This window comes from Micromesistius poutassou (genome assembly GCF_964030765.1).
Source record: "Micromesistius poutassou genome assembly, contig: SCAFFOLD_6114, whole genome shotgun sequence".
Taxonomy (NCBI): Eukaryota; Metazoa; Chordata; class Actinopteri; order Gadiformes; family Gadidae; genus Micromesistius; species Micromesistius poutassou.
Genome location: NW_028179177.1, coordinates 900 through 12,449, shown reverse-complemented (window position 1 = coordinate 12,449; position 11,550 = coordinate 900). Strand labels below are relative to the sequence as shown.

General features: G+C 48.1%; 1 protein-coding gene across 1 annotated transcript; it reads left to right on the top strand.

The window, feature by feature from the left end:
- Positions 1-947: 947 nt before the first annotated feature.
- Positions 948-10,987, top strand: LOC311373055 (protein diaphanous homolog 2-like; the record flags this gene model as incomplete). The annotated part of the gene is made up of 4 exons (XM_084489910.1): positions 948-1,060; positions 5,583-5,701; positions 8,637-8,701; positions 10,883-10,987. Coding segments are annotated over 4 exons (402 nt in total), but the record flags the coding sequence as incomplete, so codon positions are not given.
- Positions 10,988-11,550: the final 563 nt, after the last annotated feature.

Here is an 11,550-nt window from a genome sequence, read left to right as displayed (position 1 = left end):
TGTGTGTGTGTGGGTGTTGGTGTGTGGTTGTGTGTGTTTGTGTCTGTGTATAACAAAAACAATGTCAGGAAGATTGTGGGGGAACTATGTCAGTTGAGATCAACAGAATTGCAGTAACTTGAGTACTGTTGCAATACATTTGTTATGCTGGCTATATGCTAATTTGTCCATTGTATATCATTGCTTTTGAATTGGATATTTAATTATGGACAGTTAAGTGTTTTATATAAACTAGTAGCTGGCCTATCCAACAAGGGGAATAACTATCACTCATTATGGTGGATAGATATATTGGCACAAATTGCCAAAAGCTGCAATAAATAATTGTGGGGGGCCAATCAATTTTAGGGTATAGGAATTTAAGCCATTTATATAAAAAATATATATTACTTCAAGCCTCAATCAATACACAATAGCTAAGAGGATATTCTGGAGAGAAATGTTATTTCCCTTGTCTTTCAATGCAACAGAATCCACGTCTTTAACCGCCGATTTGTAAAACGGTGATCTAGGATGGCTGTGATGGCGGTAGAGCCTCCTCAGCCCGTTATTATTATTAACCGGGGTGTTGTCCACCGCTGGGCTCAGACTGACGGGTTAACCTAGTGTTTCCTCAGCGTTGTTATTATCGCCGTCTGAACATAAGAGGCTCTCCTGTTTACCTTGGCTCATTTACGCGCCCACCTGTCAGAATACTCGACTGATTGGGTTCGCTTCGCTTTGAAGGTCGTCCGATGCGCACGCCCCCGACGCATTCCTGGAGACGCACGCGTCAGTGCACAGTCGCACGGGCGCTGTGTGTGTGTTAAACTGTAACGAAGGCTCATCAGTCACTTTAACACAGTGGTTTAAAGCCTTTAATGTGACCAACCAAAGGGAAGGAAACACACACACATTAAAGTGTCTCTATGTTGCTGTTTTCCTTAACCCCCCGTGCCCCCACCGATATGAATGAGGTGTACCATCTCCTGTCCAACATGGTGAGAGATACAGGATCAGAGACGTACTTCCTGTCAATCCTCCAGCACCTCTTGCTCATCAGGAACGACTATTACATCAGGTGAGCTCTGTCTGTCCTCACACAGACAGACGCACGCATGCACGCACGCACGCACGCACACACACACACACACACACACACACACACACACACACACACACACACACCCCTGTCTACACACGCACACACTCACACACACACACACACACACACACACACACACACACACACCCCTGTCTACACACACACACACACACACACACACACACACACACACACCCCTGTCTACACACACACACACACACACACACACACCCCTGTCTACACACACACACCCCCCTGTCTACACACACACACACACACACACACACACCCCTGTCTATAAACACACACACACACACACACCCCTGTCTACACACACACACACACACACACACACACACACCCCTGTCTGTCCACAGACACACACACACACACACACACACACACACACCCCTGTCTGTTCCCAGACACAGACAGGCGGACACACACAGACACACACAGACACACACACACACACACACACACACACACACCTACCTGTGTGTGCGCTGTGAGACCCAGTGCCTGGCGCCCTCTGGCCTGGCTCTAAGTCCTCCTCCTCAAATGGGCTCGGAGTGAAATCCCGACCTTGATGATGAGCAGACGCTTGAGCCAAAGTGTTTTGCCCACCAAAGGCCCAGGTCCAAGATGTTATCTCTTTTTTATTTGCTTTTTTTAAACTTTGTATGAAGCAACCACTCTGCAACGAGCTGACAGGTTTCTGCTCCAGCCAAAGAACACACCATGCTCCTTGTTCTGTTTCTTTACACAGTATTCATATATATATATATATATCTACACAAATATATATATATCTACACAAATATATATATATATATATATATATATATATATATATATATATATATCTACACAAATATATATATATATATATATATATATATATATATATATATATATATATATATATATATATATATTTGTGTAGATATATATATATATAGCATGTAGCATCCTGGTGTGTGTCTATATATATATATCAATATATCTACTGTATTGATCTATATATTTTGATTTCCTGTAAATATGTTGATTTCTGGATCCATATTGTGTTGGTGTCAACGATTCCTTACGTTGGATTGGGCTGAACAGGTGCATATGGTGCAACAGGTGCATATGCCTGTTAGGCTCAATCCCAATTCTTCCCGTGGCCCTTCGTGGCGTTTCCTATGAAATCAGAAAAAAGCAACAGAAACCGGTAAATTGGAGCGCAGATTTTCGAATGATTAAAACATGATTTCAAATATTTGTTCACCCTCCAGCTGAAATGCAACCATGTCAATCACTGAGGGGAGTTAGCCCTCTGTGTCTCGATGGCACAGCATTAATAAATTCCCCTGCTTTGCCCCGGCTTATTCCCATTAATAAGATATTGCCAAAAAAAAAATAGCCAAGATAGTAAAGTCGAGTAAAAGATCGTTAGATGAGGGCCGGATGGGGAGGATGACTGTGGCGTGATGAATTTGTCATCGTCAAAAGTCGCCGGTCTTTTAGGGTAATGAATAATTCATCCCACCATATAGCACAATAAAGTGAAAAATAGAAGTCACATTAAGCAGCCAACAGCACAACGGCCAGGACTAGCTCAGCACTACTGTCCCTGGCTGCTGCGCGGCGAGGACGGGGGAGGGAAATAAAGCAAGACAAGTGAGAGAGGACCGCCGGGTCAATGCACGTCCTCATGAGAATGGATGAGCTTTTTAACTTTCGCCGTTTCCCAGAGTGTTGGAAAAGGCAGGCCCATAAACCCGTACACGGGGAACACTGATGCGTTGTGAACGAGGCACCGCGTGCGAACACACCCATACATCATAGCCCAGCGGGGACGGGCCTGCTTTGCATCACGTCGCGCGGACCTTAGTCCGTCACCGCGGCGACGCGCGTACTACAGCGTTGTCACCGGGAGGTTCGCCTTTTTAAAAAGTCGGCTTGTCATTAATCCTCTCTCTTAGAAAACAGGGTGTGTATGAAAACGGTGGAATCAATGTTAAATGAATCCGTGTTCTTATTTTTTCCGTGGTGACGTCTCCTCTATCATCACACGTCCTCACACTCTCGCAGCGTGAGCAGAAGAGTGCGACGCAGGAGTGCAACGCGGGGCCGGGAAGCAGCTTCTCGTTAGCCGGTCACGTTAACATCGCTACGAGCTTGTGTTAACGCTACTTCATCACACGGGCCAGTCCAGACATTACTCAATATGTTCTACTTTATTCTACTTCTACAAATTCTGACTAATGCCACTTCTTGAAAAAAAAATAGAAGCCGGCATAAATTGTCACAGTGCGCCCTCCTCCTTCTTAAGCAGTTCTGAAACTTGTTATTTATTTGATATATTTTTTCGGTAATTAATCTCTCAGTGCGAGCCCTAACGAATGGGAGCACATCAAGCGTGGTAAATTTAGAGCAGATCTCCCCTTTTGGAGCAGGGCGATATGGGGATTACACTGGTTATATGGGGCAGGGCTGGATCAAGTGACGGGGACTCGGCTGAACCCCCACCACCACCGCCACCACCACCAACACCACCGCAGCCACCAGCACCAGCACCAGCACCACCATCAATACCCCCACCACCACCGCCAGCACCAGCACCAACACCCCCACCACCACCACCACCACCACCACCATCCCCACCACCACCGCCACCACCAACACCACTACCACCACCACCACCGCCCCCAATACTGCCACCACTACCACCGCCCCCAATACTGCCACCACTACCACCGCCCCCACCACCATCACCACCACCGCCCCCACCACCACCACCGCCCCCACCCCCAGCGCTGGTGGTGCTGGTGGTGGAGGACCTAGGTGCCAGGGTAAAGTAGAGACTAGCGAGGGAGGGAGGGAGCTAGAGGAGGTGGGGATGCGATGAAGGGGACATATGTTGGCTTGTGGAGCCCAGCCCTGCCCACTGTGGAGGGGGCCCTGACAGTTCTGGGTCATTCCCTCCCTACACAGTTATCTCCGCCCGGCGCCGATCTGTTTGGCAGTGGCGGAGGACGGAGGATTCAGGGAAAATAGGGCGGCTTATTGCGATAATAATGTGGTGTACATCGGTGACAGTTGTAAGCTGGATGCTGCGATGCTTAAGCCATGCTCTCTCTCTCTCTCTCTCTCTCTCTCTCCCCCCATCTCTCTCCAACTCTCTCTCCATCTCCTCCCTCTCTTGCCATCTCTCTCTCTCTCTCTCTCCATCTCCTCCTTCTCTTGCCCTCTCTCTCTCTCTCTCCATCTCCTCCCTCTCTCGCCCTCTCTCTCTCTATCTCCTCCCTCTCTTGCTCTAACTCTCTCTATTCTGCCTGCTCCCGATATGAGTGGGAGAGTCCACCCGCTAAAGCTTAGACACATGGTGTTTCATCCAAACAACGCACGTTATAGGCGATATATTCATCATCATTTTAATATCTCCCCCCCCTTCGTGTGCTTTCCCTTTCCACCTACCAGTGAGTTTAGCTTGTGTTGACATCCCCGAGGTTTTAGTGGAGTTCAAGTTGTTCCGCTCATCGTTCAGCAGCCCCACTGGATTAAAAGATGCATTTCCTTCCCCCTCCCCCCCCACCTGTGCTATATCATAGAGCTCTTTGAAACTGCTGTTAAATAAAACATTCCGATTTCTTAAATGATTTGAAAAGAGAGCAGGGGGCAGGCCGCCCCCCCCCTCGCAGAGAGCTGCCGCAGACACCGATACAGTCGATGTCATCACGCTATTCAAGTCAAACATGGGCCTGTGAACTAATCCTACGCTATGGCAGTTTGCACCAGAGGCCCGTGGCTGTGTTTGGTAACCGCTGACAAGCAGATGAAGAAGCAGCGCAGAGAGTGAGGAGATGCGTGGGCATCTCATTGGCCCTGCAGCGAGTCAGGGTGAAGAAGACAAAATGGACATCTCTTTCTCTGACTACTTTCTTGCCCGTCAAGGTCCCCTTCACGGCACAACCGCTCGCCGGCGTGAAACCCGAGCTGAGCTTGACACCGTGTTCTCCAAATGTCACTCGCAATTAAAGTTGATAATATAACCAGGAGAAGGTCGCCCACGCCGGCCTCGCGGAACGGAGGCTCCGGGTCAGCAAGGACGCCGTCAAGCGCCGTGGCGTCCGTCCACGCTTGTTTCTCGTTCTCTGTCACGTTACACACGTTAAATTGGCGGGATTTGCATTGCTAACGTTTAGGATGGCTGTAATTAGCGAGGGGAGCGGCGGGGGATGGGGGCCACAGGCCAGGCGTGTCCCGGGCCCGGCGCCCGTCAGCGGGGAGACGCGTCCCCCAGCCTATTAATCCGCTGGTTTCACCATTAGGGCGAGAGGCGCTGCTGTACCTGTTCGTCTCGGCTGAGCCAACCTTTGAATATGGCATTTAGTGACCTCTGGGTCTGATATGGGAATCATTTGTGCTTAATTAGCCCGGGGGAGTGTCTGTCACTCATCGGGCTCAGGCTAATTGTTTTGCCCCCCCCCCCCCCCCCCCCCCCCCCCAGACCTCAGTACTACAAGATCCTGGAGGAGTGCGTGTCCCAGGTGGTCCTGCACCGCAGCGGGATGGACCCGGACTTTGGCTGCAGCAAGAGGCTGGATGTGGACTTCACACACCTCATAGGTATGGGGTTCTGCACGCATGCACGCACGCACGCACACACGCACACACACACACATACACGCACGCACGCACGCACATACACACACACACACACTGTAATATTCTGTAGGGTTTCAATGTCAGTGAGTAATGTTGATATATCTGTACATAAACAGACGCACAAGATAAGTATCCATAGGTTACGCCATGTTCACCGGCCTTATATAATGGCTAAAGTTATCACTGCAGCATCATTTAGAGCTGGTAAACAGAACAGAATCCCCCTTCCAGCCATTGGATCAGTAGGAGGCACATGGAGGCTGGAGCTAAAAATAAGCTGATATTCTTCTGTCTTTGTCAGCCCGCCTTCCCACCCCTGATATTCTGGCAACAAACACCTGAGTGAGGTGACATCCACGATGAGCGTCCTCTGATCACTCATGAATAATAATAATAATAATCAGCTCTTAACTGATCCTTTTAAGCATTGGGTATTTAATGTCAGTGTGTTTTCCCTCAGTCATTTGTTCCTTGGCTGCTGGACCCTAGGGGGCCCGGGACACAACAAGATAAAGAAATGTGTCAACACGTATGAAAACACGAGACACAGGAAACTAAAATATGACACCTTTTTTATAGTGTTGTGTCACTTGGAGGTTTTTGGATTCTTGATATCAAAGGCTCATTAAAAGTTTTTAAGCTTGTTTTTACGTGAATTGTTAGAATTTCTCCGGGCAGCTCTCACTTCTGCCAGGCTCTAATGAGTTGGTGAACACGTTTTAAGTTCCCCAAAGTCACGTTGAAGACGTGCAACATTTGATGTGTGTGGTAGAAATGTGGTAGAAATGTTAAAACAAACAGATAATTAATTTCCCGTTACGGTCCTATTTAAAATGGTTTCGACAAAGTATTTACATGTTTGTGCTGCTTAATTATGCTTCTCAAGTGGTGAAATGCAAACAGAAATGCTGCACCACTTTTTTCTCTTTAAACTCAATTCAACCAGGAATTGCACTTTTTCTTTTTTAACATCCTGACCTAGTTAGGCCACAGACAGGCCTTACATAAAAGGGACAGTCATTCAACATGAACCAAGATATAAAAACCCACAATCATAAAACAACTGCACATTAGAAGTAAAATACCATTGACATGTTATGGCCTGATCAGACGCATTGAGCTCAGCAGCGTGGGATGGCGGTTTGGAATCATTTTCAATGACACTTGAGCGTTTTCCTCTGTTTTTGCGTCACAGAGAGCCTCGTGTTTTTCCACTCTATGCTCCCTCCCATGTTTCGTGGAGCGCCTTGAATGACCTCGAGTTGAAAAAACACAAAAGCACAAAAGCACCCGACGTAGTTCATGTTTTCTATCATCGTCCAATCAGATGAAATGAGTGGAAACAACAAAGTGAAAAACAACACAGAGGAGAAACTAGCGCTAGCGGCCTCCACCTGTCCACATCTGTATGCAGATATTTAACTCAATGACAAATGTTTTAATGGCGGTTGGGCTAAGGACAGTGTTTCTGCGGCTGCCTAGTAACGGTAAACAAGAGACGCAGCCAGCTGCTTTTCTTTTAGTGTGGGCTTCAACAAAAGAAGGGAGTGCGGTACAAAGCGCCCTCTGTATGATCGGGCCTCGCAGGGCAACTTGCTGGTTCGCTTCTCCAGTTAATTCATGTGGAACAGGGAAAGTATGAAGCCATAAATACATAGCAACATGTGTGCATGTTGTTTTAAAAACAATTTCATAATTGTTTCAAACAGACTTTCCCTACATTAAGGTTGCAGTGTGTAGAATTCAGTGGCATCTATTGGAACGGACATGGCAGAAACGGAAATATAATATAAAATATAAATATAATTGTTATTAGAATGTATTCCTAACTCATTAATAATCCTATCAAAATAAGAACCATTGTGTTTCTGTTACCCTAAAGCAGCCCTTAATATCTACACAGAGAGCAGGTCCTCCTAAATGGGCCCACTATGGTTCTACAGCAGCACAGAACAGACAAACGACTCTAGAGAGGACACGCTTTTAATTAACAATCAGAACCGCTATCTCACTTGTAAGCTGTGACCTATCGTTTTGCAGACTTAATAACTAGAAACAGTTAATACATCCATCAAGGAGACTTAATCACTTGACACTTGGCTCCTGGATGCTGTCGCGGATGATGACATGATGTTGGAGCAGGGCAGGCCATGGCTGCTGCTCCTACTGGAGATGAAGACGTGACCGGAGGTCTCCAAACCCTACACACTGCCTCTCTGATTAACCAGTTATAGTGGGTTATAACCCACCTGCATGTGGCTGTTGAGTGTCAAATGTGAGCCAAACAGCGCTCGTACTCCACCCCTTTCCACTTTGTTGGTCCCTCCCTACACACCGTGCTGTGATATATATATATATATATATATATATATATATATATATATATATATATATTGTCGCCCTTCTTTGTGCGAGAATCGTTACACTGGCGGCAAATATCAATATACTATTTTTCAAATTTTTTTTTTGGGATTTTCTTTTGCATTTTTATTCTTTATTATAAGAGTTAGGCAGGAAATATCACCCAGGTCATCAATATTTTAATAAATAAATAAAAAATGCGCTCTGAACAGATTTCTCTGCTCCTCGAGGTGGCACTCAACACATGAATGAAGGAAACTTGAACTGAAGTTAACCAACCAAAGACGAGTAACGGGGAAACTCAGTTTGGACCACGAATAAAGACCCAAATCCAGCATTTTACCTTTTCATAGTCATTCATCGTTAGACATACAGTATATCGTGATGTATAGGATTGTTTAACAATAGAGAGAATATTGCAGAATCGCTGTATCGCCATATGATCTGTATCGCGGGGCATGCATCACGTATCCAATGGTGACGTACCCTGTGAGGCCCAGCCCGCTCACCACAGCTGTGCCCTCTTCCCTTGCAGACCAATGTGTGGACAAAGCCAAGGTGGACGAGAGCGAAGAGAAGGCGGCGGAGTTCTCCAAAAAGGTGAATCATCCATCCCTACGTGTCGGGGCCCTCTCCTCCCCGCAGCGGGGCCCCTCTCTCTGGGCTTTATTTACCTCCTCTCTCCAGACGGGCTATTGACTCTGCGGGCCTGGTCGATGCGTGGCTGTGGCGCTACATGATCCCTTTCAGCTCTACAAGGATCAATGCTGATATTCTGATGTCAACTTGTTTCTGCACATTGCGCCGGGTCGCAGTCTGGCTCTCTGGATCATTTGTTTCTTCTTTCGTTTTTTTCCCCCCCGCCCTCTCACACCCCAGGACACCCCGTCACCGTGTGTTTGTGTTTCTGTGTGTTTTTAGAGAAGCATAGTGTTTGTTGTTGATGAATGAACCGTGTGGATGTAGAGGAAACGACGGAAACTGAAACACTCACACACGGCTGCAGAGCCCCACGCGGTCACTCCCTCGCATGCGCGTGTGCACAGGCATATACACACACACGCACCGCACACACATGCACACACACGCACGCACCGCACACATGCACACGCACGCACCGCACACATGCACACACACGCACCGCACACATGCACACGCACGCACGCGCACACGCACATAGACACACAATCACACACACCACACACCACACACAGATACATAACCCCACATGATCTCTTCCTCGCGTGTGTACACAGGCATGTGCACACGAGCGCGCACGTCCAAGCTTCAGTCGAGGTAAGGGTAGCCAACATCAGAATGACCAAATAAGGGCTGACCGAATTATCATGCGTTTGATTTGTAGTCAGATATTCGAACATCCTTAGACTTTTCCGGTAGCACTGGGACAGCTGCCGTCCAGTATGAGAATACGCCATTAACCCCCCATTAACACCATCATTATAATGCTTTTAGGAGGGTTTTTATTATGGACATATTTAGCAGCTATTTCAATATTCAAACGAGTCAAAAAGACACCAGAACAGATCCGGTCACTCCCTGATACATGGAACAGATCACTCACCACATGAATCCTCTGGCTGGGACACTCGGGTGCGACAACTTGAGAAACGTTGAACCGCCCTCCTCCATTGTTAACCTACGAGGAAGAAAGTGGCGCAACAAAAGGTCCTATTGCCAACCAATATATTTGCAGTACACTCCAAAGAGACCGAATGTTTTGAGGGGCGGCTGATTTTGCGTGTGTTTAAAGATCTGCATGCTGCAGATGTTTTAAGGCGTGGCTGATTTGCGTGTGTTTAAAGATCTGCATGCTGCAGATGTTTTAAGGCGTGGCTAATATCGTGTGTGTTTAAAGATCTGCATGCTGCAGAACCCAACCGCTCGATACACACTGCACACACACTCTGGAGTGAACGCACCTTTGGATTTCTGGCTATGTTCCCCGGTGGCACCGCTGTGCACGCAGGAACATTGTCCTGACAAGGCTTGTCTTCCTCAGAAAGGTTATGTCCATCAACACTCATGACACCAGGCCTGGAACTGAGGCAAAGGACAACAGGGGCCCTGAGCCACGGAGACTAAGAATAGACGCGCTGAGTGGGGTCATGTGTGGTGGTGTTGGTGATGGGCCCTGCTGTCGGCCGTCCTCAGGAGATACCCCGTGGCTGCTGTGTGCGTGTGTCGGTGTGTGTGTGTGTGTGTGTGTCGGTGTGTGTGCATGTGTGTGAAGAAGTCAGTTAAGATGGACGACTGTGTGTGTGTGTGTGTGTGTGTGTTTAAAGGAGTCTTTGTAGAAGTTAATGTCTGTGGATGACAACTGTGTGTGTGTGTGTGTGTGTGGGGGTGAGTGTGGGTGTGAGTGTGGGTGTGTGTGGGTGTGAGTGTGGGTGTGGGTGGGTGTGTGTGTGTGTGTGTGTGTGTGTGTGTGGGTGTGTGTGTGTGTGTGGGTGTGAGTGTGGGTGTGTGTGTGTGTGTGTGTGTGTGTGTGGTGTGGGTGTGTGGGTGTGTGTGTGTGTGTGTGTGTGTGTGTGTGTGTGTGTGGGTGTGTGTGTGTGTGTGTGTGTGTGTGTGTGGGGGTGTGTGTGGGTGTGGGGTGTGGGTGTGTGTGTGTGTGTGGGTGTGTGTGTGTGTGTGTGTGTGTGTGTGTGTGGGTGTGGGTGGGTGTATAGGAGACACGGGCAGGCCTGGCCATGCACCACAGTGTTCCCGGCCGTGCTGGAGGCCACTCTTCATGACACTCACTCCTCCGTTTGTCTGCAGTTCGATGAGGAGTTTGGAGCGCGGCAGGAGGCCCAGGCCGACTCCCAGAAGAAGGAGGAGCGCATCAAGGAGCTGGAGGGGCAGATCCAGACCCTGCAGACCCAGGTACCTACCCCCCCCCCCCCCCCCGCAACACGGGCCAGTAAGGCTTCTCTCTCCCCAGGAATGAGGTGTGTTGAGGGTCCTGCAGCCTCAAGATCTCAGACTCACTCTTCACAGAAACGTTTCTGCGCTTTTGAGAAACACAATTTCCTTTCCGAGTGAAATACATCTCCTGTATTGACTCCAAATGCGGCTCCAGACAGGGAAAAAAACAACAATGGTGTACAAAAGTCCAAAGCATCCCTTTCCAGCCCGGCTGGGGATGTGATACGGTCTGTAAGTGTGTGTTTTCATCCATGCCAGGTCTTTTGATTCGATAAAGGGTCAATCTCCCTCCTAAGACGTGCCATTTTAAACGGGGAGAATTGCCCCATTGAAGCCTTCCTATGTAATTCTATAGGCTTACGGATGGATTGGGTTTCTCTTCATGGCGGCCACATAACAGCTCTGAACCGGGCAAATACCCCCTTTATAAGCATTGGAAATGACGGCTGTTTCCTCTTCAACCTAATTTGAAACACTCCCGTCCCCCCTGGAGACCACTGGACGGTTTGCTTCTGTTCTTA